This window comes from Suncus etruscus, chromosome 9 (assembly GCF_024139225.1).
Source record: "Suncus etruscus isolate mSunEtr1 chromosome 9, mSunEtr1.pri.cur, whole genome shotgun sequence".
Taxonomy (NCBI): domain Eukaryota; kingdom Metazoa; phylum Chordata; class Mammalia; order Eulipotyphla; family Soricidae; genus Suncus; species Suncus etruscus.
In genome coordinates this window covers 53,368,005-53,392,249 of record NC_064856.1, presented here as the reverse complement: position 1 = coordinate 53,392,249, position 24,245 = coordinate 53,368,005, and the positions used below count along the sequence as shown (strand labels likewise).

Sequence of the window (24,245 nt, the reverse complement as noted above, 5' to 3'; positions counted from 1 at the left end):
CATGTGTCTTTTGGACATCTGTATTTATTCTTTGAGGAAATGTTTTTTTTTTTTTTCATTTCTTTTCCCCCATTATTTATGAGATTAGATATTGTTTTTCTTGCTGAGTTCTAGTAGTGCCTTTTATATCTTAGATATTAACACCTTACTAAATGGGTATTGGATTAATATCTTCTCCCATTCTACTTTTTTGGGCAATGGTGTTTCTTTCTTGAGGATGCCTTTCTTTAGCTTTAATGTCATGGAATGTTCTACCTACATTTTCCTCTATGTACCTTATGGTTTCAGGTCTGATATCAAAATCTTTAATTCATTTTGATTTGACCTTTGAGAACAGTGATAAATAGAGATTTGAGTTAACTTTTTAGTATATAGCTGACTAATTTTCTTAATACCACTGTTGAAAGGCTTTCCTTGCTTAACTTTATATTTCTTGCCCCTTTATCCAATACTAATTGATTGTATACCTATGAGTCTATCTCAGAAAACTCAAGTCTATTTCATTGATGTGAGGTCTGTCTTTATTCCAGTACCATGCTGTTTTAATAACTACAACTTTATAGCACAGTTTAAGCTTAGAGAAAGTGACTCCTCCCATTTTTATTTCAATGATTGCTTTAGCTATTTGTGGATGAAATTCCATGGGAATTTCAGAAGTGTTAGATCCACTTCTTTGAAAAATGTCATGGGTATTCTTATAGAGATGGCACTAAATCTCTATGAAACTCTGGGAAGTATTGCCATTTTAATGATATTGATTCTCCCAAATTATGACTAGAGTATATGTTTCCATTTTCTTGTGTCCTGTTTTTTTTCCTTGAAGCAGTATTATGTAATTTTTTGTATAGGTATTTCTCTTTCTTCTGTTAAGATGAATCCAAGGTACTTGGTTTTCTAAAACATATTTGTGAATGAATTTGTTATTTTAATAGCTTTCTTCTCTTTAATTATTTGCAAGTAGGAAAACCATAAATTTTTGCATGTCAATTTTGAAGATTGCCACATTGTTGTACAAGTCTATTATTTAAAGAGGTTTCTTTGTAGAGTCTTTAGGATTTTTAAGATATAGACACATGTCATCTGAAAACAGTGATCTTTACTTCCTTTTTTCTTATCTGGATGACTATGACAGTGTAGCATATGAAAAAGTTTCCATAAGATGATTCTTGGAATTGTATTTAAAAGTGTTTCCTTAGGATTGTTCTGTGACTTTTGCCCCACCTAACCCTTCCAGGTGGGGCGCTGTGGAGTTGGCAATAAATAGCTTGAGGGACAGGAGTGAGGGGTCCTTCTGTGAAAAAGCTGCTGGCTGCAGGAGGATTCTCTGGCTCTCCTTGCCCGATCTTTTAAACCCTATCGTTCTTGTCTGTGTGGATTATTATTTGCTGCGGATAAATATTACCAAGGTCTTCCCCCGAAAGGGGACAAGGGGATGGGAAGTAATTTCTCATTCTGGGGACTGTTCTTGGATTCACAAATACCCAGCCAAGATAACGGCGAAGATATCTTGCAGATGGCGCCCGAACAAGGTAATACAGTTTAACATCTAATTTCTAACCACCTGCATCTTTGTCTTAGTCATTTTCTTTATAATTTAAATGTGTTTTGTTGTCTTTCAGAGTTAATATTTTCAATTGCAAAATGTTTTACTGTGTATTTTAATGTACTTAGCCTGTTTTTAAAATGTATGTTATGCATGTATGCTAAAGTACTTGTGTATAGAAAATATATAGGAACATTGAAGTTCCCCCAATATAGTTTAAAAGTATAGGAACATGAAAGTTCCAAAATAGTGCTTGGTAAAAAAGCATTAATAGAATTTTAGGTTACAGGTGTAAAGTATATTTTGCTAAAATATGTTTTTGAAAAGGGCTGGTATATTAATTTTCACTTTATTACGTTGGCGCATGAAAATATTTAAAAAAGGGGGAAATGTGGTGTACCCCAAGACCCACCCATTTATGGGAGGGGTCTAGGGAACCGGATAATAGGTGTGACCCTACCTGCAAGACCTCCCATTCCTGGGAGGGGTCGGAAAAAAGTTAGATAAGCCTGGGACGAAAGGGATTCGGGCCTTTTTGTCTCTTGGCCGGCTTTTGGATCTTTGGGCCGCATGGAGCCCAAAGGGAAGATGGCTAACAGGAGATAAGATGCAGGGCTAGCAAAATAATGCTGTGCTTGAAAGGTTGACATAGGCCACACACCTGTGGTGGCTAGGGCATGAATAAAGATGATTCTTCCTGAAGCCTGCGTGTGAGTGAGTGATTTCACCTGGGCCTGGGACCCGGCCGGCTGGATGGAGTTGCAGAGCCATGTGGCCTGGGGTGGCAGAAAGGAATCCATCGCCATCCATCGCCATCCAGCACCATCACTAATTATTTGATTCTACATGACAGTACTTCCGCTTGAATAGAAGTGGCAAGAGGTGGCAACCTTGCCTTATGCAAGATCTTAGAGAAAAGGCTTTTTGGGATAAATGACTTTAACTATAATGAGAAACATTAATTTCAATCTTGTTAAGAGTTTTTTTTTTTTTATCATGAACGGGTGCTGGGTCTTGTCAAAGCTTTCTCTGCATCTATGGATATGATCAGATCATATTGATTTATGTAATTGATGTGGTGTATTATAGTGATTGACTTCCATCTATTAAACCATGCTTGCACCCCGGTATAAATCCTAATTGATCAATATTTTTGGTGAGTTTTTGTATTCTATTTGCTAGTATTTTGTTGAGCATCTTTGTATTTATGTTAACCAAGGATACAGGACTGAAATGTTCTTCTTTTGTGGTGTCTCTGCTTTTGGTATCAAGGTAGTATTAGCGTCATTGAAAATCTTTGGGAATGTATATGTTTATTCAACTTTCTGGGAGAGCCTGAAAAGGAATGACAGTAAGTTCTCTATAAAGTGAATTTGAAAAAATTCACTAGTGAATATATCTGAGCCTGGGCTTTTGTTTATGGAAAGCCTTTTGATTACTATTTCAATTTACTGAGTGGTAATACGTCAATTTATGTATTCCAGATCTTCCTGGTTCAGAAATGGAATATTGTGGGAATCCAAAAATGTACCATTTCTTCTAAGTTATCTTGTCTATGGAGTAAAGATTTGCAAAGTAATTGCTACCTTTTGTTTTTCTGTTTATTATGTTTCTTTTTCTCTTTTTTTTTTTTTTGAGTCTTAATAAATGTTTTCTATCTTGTTTATTTTTTCAACGATCCTACTTTTGCTTTAGTTGATCTTTTGGATTGTTTTTTAAGATATCCAGCTCATTAATTTCTGCTCTAAGTTTTAATTTTTCCTTCTGCCTGCCTACTTTTTGTCTCCTTTTGTTGATTATTTTTCAATTTTTTAAGTTTTGACATGAAGTTATTTATATAGGCCTTTTCTTCCTTTCTGATAAACACTGCAAAGGTATAAGTTTTCTTCTTAATACCAATTTTGTTGTGTGGCAAAAATTCTGATAATTCATGCCTTCATTCTCATTAGTTTCCATAAATCTTTTGATTTCCCCCTTGATTATTTTCCTCTGGTTGTCTAGTAATGGACTGTTAAATTTTCAGGTGTATAGTTATTTCTCCATGTCTGTTTGTAATTCATTGCTATATTCAGTGCAGCATGATTTTAGAAGATATTTGACACAATTTCTATCCTCTTAATTTTATTGAAGTACGTTTTATTGCCTACAATGTAGTCTATCTTGGAAAATGTCCCCATATGCATTGGAGAAGAATGTCTAGCCAGCTTTCTGGGGATGGAAAACCCTATATATGTCTACTAATCTACTCTCTTCTATTTCGTCCTTAAAACACAGGATATCCTCGTTAAGTTTTAGCCTATAGAGGTGACAGAGTTCTGTTGAAGTATTCCACAGCTATCATCTTTCTATTAATGTCTTTATTCAGGTATATTAGCAGTTGTTTTAAGTACTTTGCTGGACCTTAATAAGGTTCATATACATGTGTGATTTTTTCTAATGTACATACCCCTTGTTTATTAAGAAGTGACCTTCTCTGTCTCTAATAAACTTTTTAAGACTGAAGTCTGTGTCTTCTGATATTAGTATGCCATTCCAGTATTTTTAAGGGAGTTATTTGCTTGGATAATTGTTCTCCAACTTTTGAGTTTGTCTGTGTTTGCTCTGAATATTCAAATGTGTTTCTTGCAGCAGTAAACTGCTGGATTCAAATTTCAGATCTATTTTTCCACCCTCTGCCTCTTAATTGATACATTAGTCCATTAACATTGAGAAAAATTACCATGTTGTTTTGTGCCATCTTTCTTATAAAAGTTTAGTGTATTTGTGAGGCCTGTCCACCTTAATTAAAGTAGACTGGAGTGATAGCACAGGGGTAAGGCATTTGTCTTGCCAATGGTTCCCAGGATGAACCCAGTTTCAATTCCTGGCATTCTATATGGTCCCCTAAGTCTGCCAGTGTAGATTTCTGAGCTCAGAGTCAGAAATAAGCCTTAAGAACTGCCCTATGTGGTCCCAAAACAAAAACAAACAAACAAAAGTAGACTCTTTAGTTGTCCTTTTAAAGTTAGCTTTGAGTCTGTAAAATTCCTGAGCTGTTGTTTATCCTTGAAGTAGTGTATCCTTCAAACCTGAATGAAAGTTGACTGTTGAAGTATTCTTGGTGAGGCATTAATTTCATTGAGTTTTTTACTATATCCTTTGGGCCTGGAAGGTTGCTTGTGATAAATCTGCTATAAATCTTAAGGATGCTTTTTTGTAAGCAATATCCCTTTTTGAACTTACTGCTTTCAATATTCTATCTAGGTTTTTCATTATTGTGATCAGTATGTGTCTTAGGGTGCTTTTATTTGGGTCTCTTTTAGCTGATACTCTTCGGGCATCCAGAATATGGGTGCATGCACTGTTTAGTTCTGGGAATTTCTCAACAATGATGTCTTGCTCTTCATTGGTTTTTTTTTTATTTGTTTTGTTTTTTATTTGTTTTGCTTCTCAGAAATGTCAATGATTCTTATGTTGTTCCTGTTGAATTTGCCTCAAAGATCTATTTTGTCTGTTTGTTTATTTTGAGAATTGTTTCCATCTTCTGGTCATTTGTTTTAAGGCTTTTTCCTATTTTTTTTTCTGTTGTATAGAGTTGTTATGCAGCTTATCTTCCATCTCAATGATTCTGGCCTTGCCAACTGTTTGTTACTCTGATGATGAGGCTTTCCTGTGAGTTTTTTATTTTGCCTACCAAGTTTTTCAGACCTGTTATTTAAGTTTGAAGTTTTCTCATTTCTACTCTCATATCCTCTGGAGTCTTATTTACTATTCATTCAGTTAATTCCATGGTTTCTTTGAGTTTTTTTGAACATCCTCTACATTTCCTCTTTAAAGTCCTTATCAGAGAGTTTATATAAGTGACTAATATTTGTTGAGTCCTTTGAATTACCATCTTCATTTGGTGTGTGTGGTGGAGTTCTATTTCATCTTCTTATTGTCTTCCTATTGTGACATTTTCTGTGTGTGATTTCCTTTATGTACTATGGTGGGACTCCATGCCTAGGAGCAAAGTGATGCTGTGAAGCAAATCAACTTCACTGCTATCTCACTGCCTTGGTTGGCTGTATCACAGCCATGCTTCTGTGAAACCCTCCTGTCAGACTTGGTAGTAGCTCACTATTTTAATGCTAATGTCTGTGTCCCTTGGGAAGATAGGTCTGGGCCACATCACAGCTCAGAGTCCTGCTGTTTAGAGTCCAGCCTTAAGGGTGAGTAAGGGTGCCACCCAGACATTCTCCTAGCAATGGCAGCACTGTATCCTGGCCACACCCCACTATTAGCACTCTAGAAACACCTCTACTGGTAATTCATGTTTTTCTGTTTCAGCATGGAACCTACTCCTTCCCTCTGCACTAATATCTGTAATCTGAGCTTTGCCATACTGGTGGGTCCATGCCACTTTCTGGAATTCCTAGCCATGCTTCTGCTTTCCACATTTCCCAACTCTAGTGCAGTACCAATTCAAAGCAATATTGATCCTGTCTCTATGAAAACCACGGCCACAGTCACTGCTTCCATCTCAGCCTCTGTTTTCTAAGGCAGCTCTGCTGCCATTGTTTTCCTCTAGCAATCTCCCTTGGAACATGATATTTGATCTAGTGATTTGCCTTTGCTTCTTCTCCTGGTGTTTGGCCCATTGCTGGGTGTAGAGTTACAGCCCTTAAGATGGCCTTGGATGGTGGATGGAGGTCTTTGTTCTTAGGCCCCAGCCACATGGCTCTATCCCCCATTAACCAGCGGGTCTGGGTCCAGGAAAGTGATAGGTATTGAACTCACTCACAGGCAGGCTTCCAGAGAGATAACATCTTTATTTCCCTGGCCAACAGATGTGGCTGCTAACCATTTACGCATGCCATTCTTAGCTAGCCCTGAATCTTACTTCTTTCATCCATGTAACCTCCAACCTCAATCCTGGCAAAAGACCAAAAGGACCTTTCCCCTTGGCCCAACTACCTTATCTAACCTTCCCAAGACCACTTCCAGGAATGGGCGTGGTCTTGCAGGTAAAGATAAAGTAATATTGGCTTCCCAAGATCCCTCCCAGAAATAGGCGGGTCTCAGGTAGATACACCTAAATCCAGGGTGAAGTCACATCTCCCTCTTCTCTGAAATATAAAAGAACTTTTGTAATTCTGAGCCCCACCTTTAGCCCTTTGGCTAAAAAGGCGGGTAATATTTCCAAAGCAACAACATGATAAATTGAAAATTAGCATACCAGTCCTATTCAAAACATAACATTTCTGCAAAATATACCATACACCTTTAACTTAAAATTTTCTTAATGCTTTTTTACCAAGCACTATCCTGGAACTTTCATGTTTCTATAATTTATAATACTATATAAACTATTTCTTGGGGGAACTTTTCGTTCCTATAAACTTTCCCTAAACACAAGTACTACAACAAAAAATGCAGAACATACATTTTAAAAACAGGCTCAATACATTAAAATACACAGTAAAACACTATACCAATGGAAACATTAACTATGGAAAACAATAAAGCACATTAAATTGGCAAGAACATGACTTAGATTAAAGTTAGATGCAGGCAGTTATTTTTTAAGATCTTTAAATGGGCTAAGCTGTATTACTTCCCTTTTTTAAAAAATTTTAAACCTAACTAACTAACTAACTAACTAACTAACTAACTAAAACTTATGCCATCACGCTGCTCTCACCACATGGCTTTCTTCCATGGGGTTTCACCCTCTGCAGGCAGGTCTTCTTGTGCCGCTTTATTTTTCTGATCTGTAGGGCGGATCCCAGGCTCGCTGCTTTTGTATTTTCCATGCGCTATTTCCAGGAGCAGAGCAGAGCAGAGCAGATTAGAGCAGAGCAGAGCAGAGTGAAGCAGAGCCAAGCCACACACGTTGCTGCTTTTGGGCTGATTAGGAGCTTTTGCTGCTTTTTTGCCACAGGATGGGTGTTGTTTGCTGATTGCAGCTGCCTTTTCTCCCCTCTGGGTGGCACTTTGGAAGCAGGTCCCACTGCCACAGCCTCTGCAGCTTCTGGGCCACAGCTTCTTTGCAGGGCGCTTCTGGATGTCCAGAGTTCAAAGTGATTCAAACTAAAATTCCAGTCCAAAATTTTCAAAGTCAAAGTCCAAATTCAAGCTGAAGGTTATTCTCAGAAAATCAGTCCACTTTCAATACAGTCGTTTTTCTCCTCCGTTTCCAATCTAGGCTTTTAATCAGTCTTTGAGGAGGCCGCGGTTTTTGGAAAAAGGATTTTTGGCAACAAAGTTTTAGTTCTGAGCCACGGATAGGGGTGATCCATGTTTCACCTCTCCTGTTTTAGTTGCCCTCCTGCCCCTAGTAGGGGTGTTGGCCATATTTGAAAATGATTCCATATGGCCAAACGCTTTGGGCTGACTCCATCTGAAAAGAGCCAAAATCAAACTGAAAAGCAGAAATCTCACCATAATCGCTGTTTTCTTGGGTCCAAGATTTAGGTCAGTTCAGGCGCCAGTTGTAGGGAAACAGCCTACAGCCGGGATCAAGGGTTTGGGGAATTTCATGCTAGATTTTCTCTGGCATGAGTTGATCTAGGCATCACATACTCCTCTGCTCTGTACTGCTACTGCATTCTACACCATTTTTCCCAGCTCTCCCACTCCTTGTTTATACACACACACACACACACACACACACACACACACACACACACACACATATATATATATATATATATATATATATATATATATATATATATATATATATATATATATATATATATATATATATAATCTGTCTAGCCACACCCAGTGACACTCAGGGTTTACTTCTTCTGGCTCTGCACTCAGAAATAGCTCCTGGCAGGCTCAGAAGACCATATGGGATGCCCAAAATTGAACCCATGTTCATATTGGGTTGGCAGCATGCAAAGCAAATGATCTAACACTGTGCTATCTCTCAAGCTCCTCCCTGTTAAATTTTTAACAAAAAGTCCAAAATTAAATTTGGGACATTGGTGATGGGAATTTTGCACTGGTGAATGGGGGTGTTATTTACATGACTGAAACCCAACCACAATCATGTTTATAATAAAGGTGTTTAAATAAAGATATTAATTTTTAAAAAAAGAAAAAAGAAAAGAAAAGAAAAGAATCTACTACTTTTTCTATTATAGTAAGCAAAATAAGAGAAAGGCCATAATTTATAGTTCATTTGTATAGTTCTAATTTTTGTACATGTTCCTTTGTGGTTTAATTCATAAGTCTAATAACAGTAATCAGATTATGAAGCAATAGGGAAAAATGATGATTTTTAGAAAAATAAGATGTATGTAACAGTCACATTTATTTATTTAGCTATTTACAATATACATATATTTATTAGCTAAAAATGAGATTAAGTCATTAAAACATTAAGTCAGGAAAACCTTTTTATGAAGAATTATAAATAATAAAATTTAAAATAAATATTACCAAAAATAACCAGGCTTGCAAGATCAGATCAATGGTATAGTGGGCAAGGCATTTGCTTTGCATGTAGCCAACAAAGATTCCATTCTCAGCACCTCAACAGGTCCCTAGAATCCAAACAGGAGGAATCCCTGAACACTTCCATGTGTGACCCAAAACAAACAAATAAATACTAGACTGAAATATGTTATACATTTTATTGTTTGCTTATTTTGCAGTCAGTAGTGTTAAGAACTACTTCTGATACTATAGCTAGAAGTGACTGAGTTTCATTTTGAAAGTAATAATCAACTTTCATCTAATAAGTAAGATTAAATATTCTATAATGAAAATACCTAAACCAAATAGACTTTTTAAAAATGGGGCATTTTTAGCACTCACTGTATCTTCTTAGGATAGCAAATTATTACAAGACAGTCTGGTTTCCAACTGCTAATGTCTGAAATTTTTTAAACTTCGGCCTACATTGCTAACTTGCAAAGGTATAAGAGCACACATATCTTTTCTAACGAGTTATTGAGCCCTTGGGTTAGTCCCAAAATAGAATTTTTGGATTAAAAAGAAATTCAATTTTTTAGTTTTCTGAAAAATGTTCACATGGTTTTCAAACAATTTGAACCAGAGGCCTGGAGTGGTGGAGCAAGTGGTAGGGTGTTTGCCTTGCGTGAGCTGACCTAGGACGGACCGTAGTTCAATTCCTTGGTGTCCCAAATGGTCCCCAAAGCCAGGAGCAAATTCTGAGTGCATAGTAAGGAGTAACTTCTGAGCGGCAACAGGTGTGGCTCCCCCAAAATTGTTTTTGAACCAATTGGCATTCTGATTAGCATATCTCCCCCATATTCATACCAACAATGGCATTTTTCATTCTTTGTTATTGTACCATTCTCACCAGTGTGAGGTTATATCTCATTGTTGTTTTGATTTTCACTTCCCTGATAAATAAACGGAGGCCATTTTTGTTTACCATAACATCCATCCAAGGGCCCAAAAATTCTATTTAGAAAAAAACATGTATATTCCTATATTCATTGCAGTACTATTCCATATAGGCAAAATTTACAAACAACAGCTGTTCCAAAAGCAGATCACTGTGCATATCCAACACAGAAAACTACTTAGCATAAAGTAAAGATGAAAACATGTGATTTGCTTTTACATGGATGGCTCTATAGAATATCACGTTGAGTGGTTTATCAAGAGAGGGACAGACACAGAATTATTCCTCTCATATGAGGGGTAAAATTAAACATAACAAGATAATACAACTGTCCAAATACAACAGAAACAGGGAACTGGTGTTTAGTAGGAAACTTGTATGTGGTAGAGAGACATTGGGACAATGGTAGAGAAAAGTGGAGGTTTTTATGCATGGAAATTCTGCCATTAACAGTTTGCAAACCATTCAGTGTCTTAAGTAATTTTGTAAATATAGATAATATATACAAAGATGATTTTGAATATAATTAACTTTAAATTAACCTTGGAGTAAGGGCAAATTTCTAAGATCTAAAATAGAAAAAAAGAAGAATTTTATTTTATGGCAATTAAATACATTTGAATATCTAAATAGATATAATTTAGAAAATAATAACAGCATATACTTAGAACTTATATATGCTATATATAATATATAATAAATATGTGGAAGAGATATATAAAAATATTAACCAAAATTAACCATTAACCACTGTGAAAAGTCAGAATGTCAAATTTTCTTAGTTTTTTTTTAATTTAGAAGATAAAACTTTGAAATCTTCAACAACTTTTTTTTAAGAATACAGAATTATTAAGTGTTAAAAACTTGAATCTAATGTCAGGATGTTTCCAGATTCTACAACTGCCTCCATTACAATATACCAAATGTTATTTTGTTTTTTATGAAGCTACTAATTCAGATTCTAAGTGTAAACAGATATGCATCTTTAAGGTATATACTTTAAAAGCCTTAGAAAGCTTTTTCTATGATAAAACATAGTATGGTACAGAAATATTAAAATAGGAAATGCTAATATAAAACATGATGTACCAATAAGATCATGTTATTTTACCTATACAATGTATCATCAAAAAGCAAGTGATATTAGTTAACTTCTGTATTAATTGTTAGGTATTAGTTGTTACAAATATAGGTGTAGAAGCTTACAATCTGATGATAAAAATAAACAAATAAATAGTTCTATCAGTAAGTAAAATATGAATTACAGTTACAAAAACAATTAAAAATAAAAGAATAGAGGTGGAGTGATAGCACAGTGGATAGGGTGTTAGTTTTGAACACAGCCAACACAATTTTGATCCCCGGTATCCCAGATGGTCCCCGGAGCCTGCCAATGGTGGAGCCGAAACGGTGACACTAGTGTTCAGGTATCTGCCTTGCCAGCACTAGCCTAGGACAGACTGCGGTTCTATCCCCCCCCGCCCCCCCCCCCCCGCCGTCCTGAGTGCATAGCCAGGAGTAACTCCTAAGTGTCACTGTGTGTAGCCCCAAAACCAAAAAGCAAAGCAAAGAAAAGAAACAGTGGTAATTACCATCTTTAGAAAAAGTCACATTTGACATAAAAATTATTCAATAGGGAATAGCAAATATCAAGCAAATAAATAGTACATTTAAATATCCAATAGTATCCCAATTTATAATATAGGAATGTGTGCCATTTTTGTCAATGGGCCTATGATTTATTCTGTTACATTTCTCTATATTTCTTCTTTAAACTTCTCATTTTAATCTCCAAAATCAAATATATATGAATATATATATATATATACATACTTGGAGATCTTTCTGAATCAAACCAGAAAAAAATCTTCAAATATATTAAATAAATCTTAACACTTCTATAATTTTACATTAGAGTTGTATTTTATCTTGTTGAAGGTATAAGAACTAAATATATTTTGAAGCCATATAAAAGGGAAAAATTGAAATTCCAAATACTTAAATACATTATAATGCAATATAATGACTTCCCACAAGGTACTTAAACCTAAGAGAGGTTCTGGCTGTATCTGGTCTTCAAATTGGGCAAGCATTTGAGTATTGGTGGAGGGAAGTGGACACTAGTAAATGGATTGATATTAAAACAGTACATATTAAAACCCAATCAGAAATAGCTATATAACCCATTGTAACAAAATAAAAAATTTAAATATAAAGAAAATCTGTTGATTCTTCTGTTCCTAGTAATGAATTATTTTGTGGAAAAAATATTTTTTATTTACTCAGTGAGAAAGAAAAGTTAGAAAAATTTTACCAATATCAGGAAATGTTACTGAAGTTTTATTTTTTCAAAAAAATAGCTCCTAAAAATATTACTAAAACATTTAAAATCCCCATGCATTTCTATAACAACTGGTACAATAAAAAATATCACTAACAAGTGAAAATTCATTAGCCAAAAACAAAAATGAGCAAATGGGTAAAGGAGCTGAGCTGAAGTGTAGCAGTATTTTAGAGCTCAAGGGAATTAAAAAATTCATAGGTAATGGGAAAACTAATAAAAGAAGATATGTAGTTCCACATATTGAACTCTGGAAAGGTTTAACAAATAGTAATGGAACTAAGAAAGTTTTATTTTTACTGAAAAGTGAAGATTGAAGTCTAGAGAATCGGGTAATGTATCTATAAGAAGATGATGCTCTCTAGAGGTTACTCTAGGGACTGAAATCAATGTATAAGTATTTCCTGGTTTTATCTTACATGTTTCTATCTAAATTCCATTTTATATTCATGCAATTTTCATTGATCAACTGAAGAATAAACATCTTCAATGAGTCTTAGAAATGTTCATACAGAAATAAACACTTATTAAGCCAAATGCAGATATAAAATTGTTATTTGTAAATAGTCTATCTGAAAATTATCATTTTAAGAGGATAATTAAATTGTTCAACTAGAATAAAATTATCTTATGTGTTCACAAAAATTATCAATTTAATGTATTCATGAGTCAATATATTTTTAAGTCTTAATAATATACACAAATTTTTCAATTAAACACCAAATAAATTTTGTATTGACATTCAGAAATTACAATATATTGACATTGTATTCATTAAGAAGGAATCTTTTTTTCTTTCTTATAATACTCATTTATAATAAATTATTAGAAATAGCCTCAGCAGCATAAATACCTAATGTCTTTTCATTTAAGCATAATTTATACACAACAAGGGTTTTTTTCCCTTGTTTACAAACTTTCACATGGTAGACCCATGAACTCTTTTAGACTGGAGATGTTGGAACATAGCCCTGCGAATTGTCTTGGTCTTCAAACTGTAAATAACAGGATTCACTACTGGTGGTAAGAGCAAATAAATGTTTCCCAAAATGCTACAGACCAATCTTGGGGTTGAGTTGAGAAGACGATGTGTCAGAGACAGGCTGATCATAGGCACATAGAAAATAGTAACAGCACATATGTGACAGACACATGTACTTAGAACTTTTTGCTGTTTCTTTGGAGTCACGATGCTCATGACAGTTCGAAGAATAAGGACATAGGAAATAAGAATAAACAATAAATCAGTGCCAGACAGATAAAGCTGAAGAAACATTCCCAAAAAACTGCTGATCCAGGGATTAGAATATGTATTTTTTATCATATCTGGGTGGTAGCAAAATGGATGGGCAAGCTCTTGACCTCCATGGAAAGATATATTCTTCAAAGCTAGAATCATAGGAAATATAAGAATCATTTGTCTTATGCAGATGACTAGTCCAATCACCATGATTACTTTGTCTGTGAGGATAGTGGCATATTTTAGTGGTTTACAGATAGCCAAGAAGCGATCCAATGCCATGGCAACCAGCACTGAAGACTCAAGGAAGGAGAAGGAATGTACAAAGAACATTTGAATGAGACAAACCTTAAAACTGACCTCTAAACCATGAAACCAAAGGACCCCGAGCACAGTGGGAAGGGTTGATATGATTAGACATAGATCAACAGCTGACAGCATAGAAAGAAAATAGTACATGGGCTTATGGAGTCGCCTCTCAATAATGATGATATATAAGATCATGCTGTTTCCAAGGAGTGCTATGGAATAGAGACAGCAGACAGGGATGGAGATCCAGACATGAGCAGATTCCATTCCAGGGATTGCAGTGAGGAAGAAGTTTGATGAAGTGGTATTATTGAAAATTGCCATGGTGAGTTGAGAATGCACTAAAAAAAGAGAGACAATAATGAGAGTATTTACCATGTTCAACCTTTATTTTGAAGCCTTAACTCATTTTTTGGGGGGAGGGGGAGGTCACACCAGGCAGCACTCAGGGGTTACTCCTGGCTCTATGCTCAGAAATTGCCTCTGGCAGGCACAGGGGACCATATGGGATGCCAGGATTCGAACTACCATCTTTCTGCATGGAAGGCAAATGCCTTACCTCCATGCTATCTCCTCGGCCCCCATGAAGCCTTAACTCTTTAACTATATCCCAAATCATGTTCTTGTTTCTCTGCACTCAAAACACACAATTATAGCAATTACAATTTGTTTATTACCTATTACATAATTCTACAGAATTTTATATTTTCTTTTAGATCCTGACCCGATTTTGCTTCCCTAATTTTCTGAAATATAATTCCCCTCTTAGGATTATTCATCCCATTTCCCAGACTATAAAACTAGTTCTAACATGATTATCTTCAAAACAACACATATATTATTCTATTTTTAATATATATCTTTATTTAAGCACCATGATTGAAAGCATGTCTATAGTTGGATTTCAGTCATAAACAAAATAATCCCCTTCACCAGTGCAACATTTCCATCACCAATGCCCCCCTCTTCCCACACTCCTGACTGTATTCGCGACAAGCATTCTACCTCTCTCATTCTTTAACATTGTCATGCTAGTTGTTAGTGTAGTTATTTCCCTAACAGTGTTCACCACTCTTTGTGTTAAGCTTCAAATTGTGATATATAATAGTAATATCCTATTACTTGAATAGTCACTCCCATCTCTTACTTAACTCTTTTAGAAGGCTGCTGTATGGTAACAGTACATTTTTATTCATTTTCCTATAAAAGAATAGTTCCTACAATCTCTATCATTCTTATTCTACATCTTTATAGAATTTAAATTTATTTTGTGTTCTATTTCTCTTTATCTGTGTGATTTTCTAACTCTACTTAATCAACTGAGTTGTGTTCATTTTTTTCTCCATCTTATACCTTAGAATAGTTGTTTTCATTTCCCTTTGCTATCTCTCCTGTGACCTTAATTTCTCTCATTGTGGATAGGAAGCCCTGCTAACTCTGTGAAATATCAAGTCATATGGGTATATGACTTCCGTTGATCTAATTTGGGCATAACAGATAAGCCACATGTAACACCAATTTATAATTTATGGGCACCATGTAACAAATAAATAGCATTGCCAAGCTCATGTTCTGAGACTGAAAAGGAAGGAATGGAATAGGGGCTAATAACCAAAAAGGAGCCACAGAGTGACATCATAAATTATAGCATTAAGTAACAGTTCACTGAATGACAAATTCTATAAAATGTTGTAAAAGAGAGAAAATTCTAGATGTAAACTAAACATCCTATTTCTATTCAGGACTAGCTTAAATATGACAGGTATCATCAATATTTATTTTTGTTTTTGTTGTTTATATTAAGAAACAAATGTTCAATCAGGTCATTTCATTATCAAAAGCTAACAAAAATGAACACATTAGCCCACTTGGTGCATTGATATGATCAGTTACATAAATCCTTATCTCTCATTATTTGGTTTTCTGTTCTATTGACAGAGTTGCTAAAATAAATTTTCTAGTACCAGACCCTAACAATTGCTATATCAGGAACAGAAAATATTTTTATTTTCTCCCCTATCTCATTCTACTGGAGAGTAACTTTAAAAAAAGAAGAAACCCTTGCTGCTCAAAATTAAAATGATAACATATTGTTTTTTTGTTAGGTTGGAACACAAAATATAGTAGTAGTCATCATCATAGTAGTAGTAATAGTAGTTCTTGTAGTATATTATAGTATATAGTGTATTATATCTCTAAAATTTGATTGGGACATAAACTCTAAGAATCAGGAAAAATAGTGAAAACTGAAATTTAGATGACAAATATAGTGAATTATTATATGCACATTCTGTTATAGATTATAAATATATATGATTTAATGACAGTAAAGGAAAAATAAATAAATGAACGTATTATGTCTGCATGTCCTATTTAAAAGCAATATTTCATGTTTGTATTTAAAATTACATAATGGCTATCCCTATGTGTTTATATTTTATGTATTTATATATGTTTTTATTCTTATTTCTAATTGTTTAGAAATAACCATTTCTATTTTCGTTTTAAGAAAGAAAATGCACATAAAATAGACACCAGTAATTTTTTGTACTTTCAATTGTGTCTCATAAATGAACAAAGATAATGTTCGGTGATGTGAGTGGACAGGAGATGAGACAGTAAATCATTTTGTTGCTGCAGAAAGTTGTTCATATAGGTTGAAAATATATTGGCTGCAAAAGAAAGAGGCCTTTTATTTTTCCTGTATCCAGTAAGTTCAAACACTATGGAGTCAATTGTAGGGCAAAGTTCAGCCTCTTGGTTTGTTAAATGTTGAACTGTCTGCTATTATGGAGAATAGATTTATATTTTTTATATTCAGGACTACATCTTACTTGGCAGACAGAATCCAGCAAATTTGTAAATAGAAAGCTAGCTAAGATTTTTATAAGACCTTACTAATCCAAAGCTTCTGGCCTTATAAGTTCTATAGACTCATTATCTTCATTTTCTAACTCTTAGCTTGTTTATTTTTTTTTCTTTGACTCAACATCTTTATTAGGAAGAGTAGACAAGCACATACAAAGAATTATCCTGAATAAAGTAAGAACTGGTTTACTCCAACAAGTAAAAAATTTGAGTAGAAAAATGGGAAAGAGATTGCACTCTTGAAGGCTCATATATTTCTGCCCCCTAATGACACCATAATTATTCAAACACTACTACTACTGTCAACACAATCAGAAACCTGACCTAAGAGCTCCAGATATGTTAACCTGAAATTTTACCTCTTCTCTGACTCTAAGAACCACTAAATGCCTGTGAACCTTTCATTTAAATGTAAGTAACAAAGCAGGAACTATTATTAATAATATATTTATGCCCCTGTCATCACCTTTATATGGCTAGTGTGTAAGAGCCTCTAAGTTTGCCCTTGGCCAATTTTCTTTCTCTTCTTTCTTTCTTTCTTTCTTTCTTTCTTTCTTTCTTTCTTTCTTTCTTTCTTTCTTTCTTTCTTTCTTTCTTTCTTTCCTTCTTTCTTTCTTTCTTTCTTTCTTTTTTTCTTTCTTTCCTTTCTTTCCTTTCTTTCTTTCTTTCCTTTCTTTCCTTTCTTTCTTTCTTTTCTTTCTTTCTTTCTTTTCTTTCTTTCTTTCTTTCTTTCTCTTTTTTCTTTCTTCTTTCTTTCTTTCTTTCCTTTTCTTCCTTTCTTTCTTTCTTTCCTTTTTTCTTTCTTTCTTTCTTTCCTTTTTTCTTTCCTTTTTATTTCTTTCTTCTTTCTTTTTCTTTCTTTTCTTTTTTCTTTCTTCTTTCTTTTTCTATCTTTCTTCTTTATTTCTTTCTTTCTTCTTTCTTTCCTTTTCTCTTTCCTTCTTTCTTTCTTTCTTTCTTTCTTTTTTTCTTTCTTTCTCTCTTTCATTTGTTTTGGGGCCACACTCAGCAGTCTTCAGAGGTTACTCATAACTCTATACACAGAAATCACTACTGGCATGCTCAGAAGACCAAATGGTACGCCAGGAATGAATCCAAATCTGCCGCAAAAATCCTCTGCTGCTGCCCAATATGCTGTGCTACTGTTCTGGCCCCAAGGCTTGGCTATTTTTCTTTTTTCAAAACTACTTACTAAACTAAGAGCTGGTAATAATAGAAAATTTTAGTTACCCAGATATGTGACTCAAGTTGTAAGTCCCTATGTGGAAGACCTTAATATCTATTCCAGAATTACTTAAACTTTCCCCACCTGATCAAGCTGAATGTGGTCCCTACAACTACAAATAAAAGGTTAATTAAGATTAACTTATTAACAAACAATTATGGTTATAAAAGTTTCTCTATTTTCTATTTCTTCTTATTTTCCTACTGTTGTCAGTCTTCTTATTTCAATTTCTTCCTGTCTCTATTACATTTTCCAAGTGTTAATTCATCTTATTGAAGCTACAAATTCATTGTTTTATTTTTTTCATTTTTCTATTGTCACTCATGTTTAAATACTTCCCCATATCTTCCTTTCGAGATGCACCCTTCTTACCTGTTTACATCAGCAGAAAACACTATCAACTTCTTTTGAATCCCATCACAGCAAGGTAATAAACCAGCTCCCAAAGATCGAGACTTTATAAGCAACTTAGGAGTGTAGCCATGCAACAGAGAAGTATCTAGATTGTTGAGCATATTGGTTGCAGCAAGAATAATAGGGTCTGTTTAAATATATGTTCCTCTACAAGATCTTTAATATCATTTCCAGGCAGAGCTCAAGCACTGTTTTTAGCCCTAGGCACACTCCATACATCAAGATATAAAAAAAGTCTTAGCCCTGAGGTCTGACAGTAATGCAAGTCTTCAGAAACCATCTATCAGTCTTCCCTAGATAATCACAAGTATTCATTTTTATCCTGCCTTCGGCTATAGACTCACAGTCAGAAAGTTTCCATGAGTTTAATTGTGGGGTCAAGAAAGTATGGTCATACGTCTTCTCTATATCATTATCTATTCTCTCTACCAGGTATCATTATCCTCTAACTATTACCATGTCTCCTCATATTACCCTTAAGACATCTCCTAGGAAGTCATTCTATTAATTGAATCATGCCTGCAGTTTACCTACCTTAGTAAATGTAATTAAACTTACATCTGACCAACTCATCATTCACACTAAAAGTCAAACTATGACCTTAAATCACCATCTTATTGATTCTCAATTTATGGGCTAAATATTATTGTTTATTATTTTATAGATAAATGGATTTAATTATTATTAAAATTAATGAGATAAGATGGTTTAAAATGGTGTTTATGATTTGGAGTACAAAGTTATTGCACCTCTATTCACTACCATCAAAGTGACAGAAAGCTTCCACCACTATAGTTAGGTTACTTCTACTCTAGAGAGGCTTTGAATAATGTTATTCATTTAGAAATTATCAAGTTAGGAAGCAGGGACATAGATCAAAGAAATATAGCTCATGTCTGTTGCAAGTCAGCCCCTGAAGAGGTTGACTGATGGAGGGATGGAGGATGAGGCCTTTCTCTGCCAGCTCGGAGCACACTTTTGTTACCCTGTTCAGTTGGCGGTTCTGAGATGAATGCGGTGGAAAGAAAGCCAACCGGCAATCAGGCTTCCGAAGAAAACAGCTCTTTATTTCGTTAAGAGGCCGAAGCCCAAAGGCCTAAGAATAGGCCCAGGAAAAAAGCCTCCCGCCTTCCACAGACGACCCCTTCTTTTATGCCCCAGAATCAGGTACCACCCAATGATGGGATCAGGTACCACCCAATGGTGGGAGCAGAATCATGTACCACCCTAGGGTGGGAGCAGAATGCCAGGTCGCACCCTAGGGTAGGGCACAATCACCGATCAGGGTAGGGTCAGCAACACAATAATCCCATTAAAATGTTTACATACACAACAATGTCTAGAATGTTTGAGGCATCAGTTTATCCCTGGGGCTGCACGATTCTCAGCCCAGGTTGGCTAAAGTAGTTCTTAGCATTAACTTAGCATTAAACAATTCTTCTGGGGAAAAAACAAGTTAAAAGCTGTTTGAATAGATGTCGGGTCTTCTGTACTAGTTATAAGACCCCAAAAGCAAAATTTAAAAATTAAAGTTAATGCATTACACTGATGGTATTCAACCCTATGCCTTTTTAACTAAAAAAAAACTTGATTTGTACTATTCTGCCACAAGTATTAATGAAATTAAGTAATTCATTGCAACTTGGATGGAACAAGAGGATATTATGTTAATTGACATAGGCCAGAAGGACAATAAAGCTAATGGCTGCTCTTATTAATCTGTAGCGTATAGAACATGTGTAGATAATGGAAGTTATCAACATTGGGGACACATTAACTCTAGAAGATAGAAACAAAAATGCCAGGAAGGCAAGAAAAGAATGAGTGGAAATAAGAGATAGTCTGGAAATAACATAGGGACATGGTTAGGGTACTTGGGTTTATATGTGCTATATATGTCTCTGAATCACTAGATCTTGGCCAAAAGCAGGGTGGAAAACAGGGGTCAAAGGTGCTGAAGAAAGGTCTTCCAGAGCCTTTGCAATGAGGCAATATGACAACAACTCTTTATTATCAGGAAGCAGGAATATTTAAATTTTTAAACAATCACACAGGTAATAGGATTTACCTGTGCAAGAAGCTCTACAAAGGGAGGACATTTGTTTTTTGGAGACACATTGTCTGTTCCAGTTTAGAGTCTCTCCAACTCTGTACCTGCAACTTATCAAAGTTCATTCAAGTTGTAGTGTTGCTCTTTTAGTTCTCAAATTACAGCCTATTATATAAATATGAAACTTTTAATTATTAATTAATTAATAGAAAAATAGACTGAAAATTTTTCATAAACATATATTATCATAATCATTGAATAAATACACAAGGTATACATGCAGCCTGTCAGGTCTGTGGATATGACCTTTGTGACCTGGGGGGACATGATTATGTCCCATACAACCAGGGAGAGCAAGAAGGTGGCTTCCATTACAACATGCCAGGTGTTTGCTCTATCAGGCACTCATTTCCCTCTCCCCTTGAGGGGGAGAGGGTACCTCAACTTACAGGGTGCCTCTTGGAAGAGGCTCCATTAAGCAGGTATGAAAGTCTGCCCTATTAGAGTGGCAATCTCAATGGGGTCCAGACCTGTCTCTGAAGGGTCCCAGCTACAAATGAAGCTCAATTCCATTAAACTACGAAAGACTGCGTGAAGTGAAAGATTGAAAATATTAGGTTGCCAGGATATCTGAAAGATATAAGAATTGGAGTGAAAATCAATTTAAAACTTGGCCGAGTTAGATACATATGAAATAATTAACTACAAAGAGACAATAGGAGTTTATTTAGTGGAATGATGTAACTTTTCTCTAAGTTAATGTTAGTGGTGGTTATACAACAGAAAGCATTTATTAATAGGTATGATACTTTAAACTACAAGTAATAAATTTTATTGTATAAAACCTTGAGAGGGCCTTCATGGGTGATGACAAAGATATTTTTTAATATTTTATTGAATCACCATGTTTTTATACTGGAGTTTCAGTCATACACCACCTTCACAAATGTGATCTTCCCACCACCAATGTCCCCCTATTTCCCTCCCTTACCCCAATTCCCTGCCTGTCTTTCAAGCAGGCATTTCTGCCTCTCTCCTGCACTATCATTGTTATCATAGTTGTCATTGTGGTTAGTGCTCTAGCTGCACTCACCACTCTTTTCAGCAAGCTTCATGTCATAAGCTGGTCCTCCAAGAGTTTTGCTCTTTTGTCTCTGGATATTATTGCACTACTGTCTTTTATTTTTCTTATATCCTGCTGGTGCATCAGACTATGCCTAATCATCTCCCTCATTTCAACATAATAGTCTCCAAATCCATCTATGTATAGGCATATTTTATTCTTTATCTTTTAATAATTTTTATTTTTACTGTGTAGTATTTTTCCTAAATGCACATTCCTATTTTCCTAGTAGTGCATAGCTGCACTGTGTAAATGTACCACAAGTTCTTTAGCCAATCATTATTTTTGGGCACCTAGGTATAATAGCTTCTGGCTATTATAAATAGTTCTGGATAAACATTGGGGTGCAGATGACTTTTTTGTATTGTGTTTTTGTGTTGTTAGGGTATATTCCTAGGAGTGGTATTGATGGATCATATGGGAGCTCAATTTTCATTTTTTTAGGAATATCCATAATGTTTTCCAAAAAGGCTGGGCTAGATGGCATACCCACCAGCAGTGAATGAGAGTTCCTTTTCCCATATTCCTGCCAGCACTGATTGTTCTTGTTCTTTGTGATGTGTGTCAATCTCTGCAGTCAAAATGTTGTTTTGGTTTTCATATCTCTGATGATTAGTGATGTGGAACATTTTTTCATATGCCTTTCAGCCATCTGCATTTCTTCTTTGAAGAAATGTTGGTTCATTTCTTCTCTCCATTTTTTGATGGGGTTAAATTTTTTTTCTTGTTAAATTCTTTAGTACCTTGTGTACCTTGGATCTTAGCTTCTTATCAGATGGATCTTGGGTGACTTATTCTTGACATGATGCTCAGGAATAATTCTGGCAGTACACAAGTTACCATACTGAGTCAGGCAGGGTGGTAGTACTAGTGATGCATAGGGGACCATAAAAAAGATAGGGTTCACACATGAAAAGCTATAACTCCAGCCCTTTGAACTGATTCCTTAGGTTTAAAGTATGTGTCAATCTATATCAAGTAATGTCAGAAGATTTCTTGCTTTTTTATTCAAAAAAATTATTCATTGTGTTTTTAGGGGTATTTGGAAGGGTATTTCCTCCCTTCATCCCTAATTTTTTTGGTTTTTGTATGGGGGTTTTTAATCAATGTTTTGAAGCCACACCCAGATATGCTTAAGGCTTCCTTCTGACTGTGCCCTCAAGGATTAGTCCTATGAAAAATGGGAAACCAATAAGGGGTATTAGATCTTAAATCTAGGTCTGCAAGGCAGGCAACTTACCAGCACTACTCTTTACAGCCTATCTTCAGGTTTCTAGTATTCAATGCTATAAACAATAATGACCAATCAGTAGGAGATTACAATTTACTTTTTGTATTTACATATAAAAACTAAAAATTAAGTAACATTTTAAATTCACTTCCTTGATGACCCATAGTCTCCTGTAGCTACTATTAAGTAAGAGAAACTTGAAAAGTAACACCAATGAAAGTTGCTATCAGGAAATGCTTTAATTGATACTCCTCATGACTTCATTGTTTTTGCATATAATAATACATCATTAAGAACCAATTTTACTCCTACAGAATATTTGAACTATCCTCTTTTTAATCTGCTTGGTTCTAATACTATATACAATAGGATTGAGGACAGGAGGCAGCAACAGGTAGACATTTGCCATAATTGAGTGCACAATTGGAGATAAATGCTTCCCAAAGCGGTGAATAAGAGTCATGCCTATGAGAGGCACATAGAAGAGCATCACTGCAAAAATATGAGAGAGACATGTATTGAGAGCTTTGAATCTCTCTTCCTGGGAAGCAATCCCCAACACAGCACGGAGGATTAGAAAGTAAGACAGCAAAAGGATTAAGGCATCAAATACAATAATGAAGATAACAGCCAATAGGCCATAGATGCTGTTGATACGGGTGTCAGCACAGGCAAGTCTCATAGCATCCTGATGAAGGCAGTATGCATGAGAGAGGACATTGGAGTGACAGAAAGGTAGTCGTTTGATAAGGAAAGGCACAGGGAGCACCGCACAAACACTCCGAAGCAGAACTGCTATACCAATTTTACCGATAACTCCATGTGTGAGAATGGTAGCATAGTGCAATGGGAAACAAATAGCTACAAAGCGATCAAAAGCCATGGCAACCAGAACACCTGATTCCACTCCCCCAAAGGTGTGAATGAAGAACATTTGAGTGATACAAGCATCAAAAGTTACTGTGCGCCTGTTGAACCAGTGAACACTGATCATGGTGGGCATGGAAGATAGTGAAAGGCTGAGGTCAGTGGCAGCTAACATGGCCAGAAAATAATACATAGGCTCATGAAGACTTTGCTCAATTTTGATGATGACAAGGATGGTGATGTTGCCTAGTAATGTGGTACCATAAAGAAGAAAGAGAGGAAAGGCCATTAAGAAATCTTTTTCTGGCATTCCAGGTAGTCCAGTCAGGATGAAGTTATGATGATTATGAGAAGTTTGGTTGGCTGGTGACATGATGAAATGGAGTTTTAGCTAGGTAAAAGGATAAAACATTATTATGTCAAAACACTTATTTAAATCAGTGTAAAAATTTACATTACTTTTAAATATTTAAAATTCAAATATTTTATAGGTGTCACAACCTTCAGTATTGAGTGGTCTAAGGCCACTTCTCTGCGTTCTTTTTTTTTTTTTTGCTTAAGTATTTTTTAACAATCTCATATCTACTGTCTAATACAGAAATTAATAATCCTGACAAAGGAGGCATCCATATGACAATGGTGCTATTACTCTGAACATCTAGGAGCACCTTTAAGCCAATAGTTGTA

At 35.2% G+C, this 24,245-nt stretch overlaps 2 protein-coding genes across 2 annotated transcripts; both read right to left on the bottom strand.

Moving 5' to 3' along the window:
- Positions 1-13,150: 13,150 nt before the first annotated feature.
- Positions 13,151-14,117, bottom strand: LOC126018451 (olfactory receptor 51T1). The gene has a single exon (XM_049780586.1). The coding sequence runs from the start codon at positions 14,102-14,104 to the stop codon at positions 13,151-13,153; it is 954 nt and encodes a 317-aa protein (XP_049636543.1). The 5' UTR covers positions 14,105-14,117.
- Positions 14,118-22,980: 8,863 nt separating this feature from the next.
- LOC126018450 (olfactory receptor 51H1-like) lies at positions 22,981-23,931 on the bottom strand. Its single transcript, XM_049780584.1, has one exon. The coding sequence runs from the start codon at positions 23,929-23,931 to the stop codon at positions 22,981-22,983; it is 951 nt and encodes a 316-aa protein (XP_049636541.1).
- Positions 23,932-24,245: the final 314 nt, after the last annotated feature.

What these genes read in the sequence shown, in the direction of transcription:
- LOC126018450 (XM_049780584.1), bottom strand. Translation starts at nt 23,931, where the DNA reads ATGTCACCAGCCAACCAAACTTCTCATAATCATCATAACTTCATCCTG.
- LOC126018451 (XM_049780586.1), bottom strand. Translation starts at nt 14,104, where the DNA reads ATGGCAATTTTCAATAATACCACTTCATCAAACTTCTTCCTCACTGCA.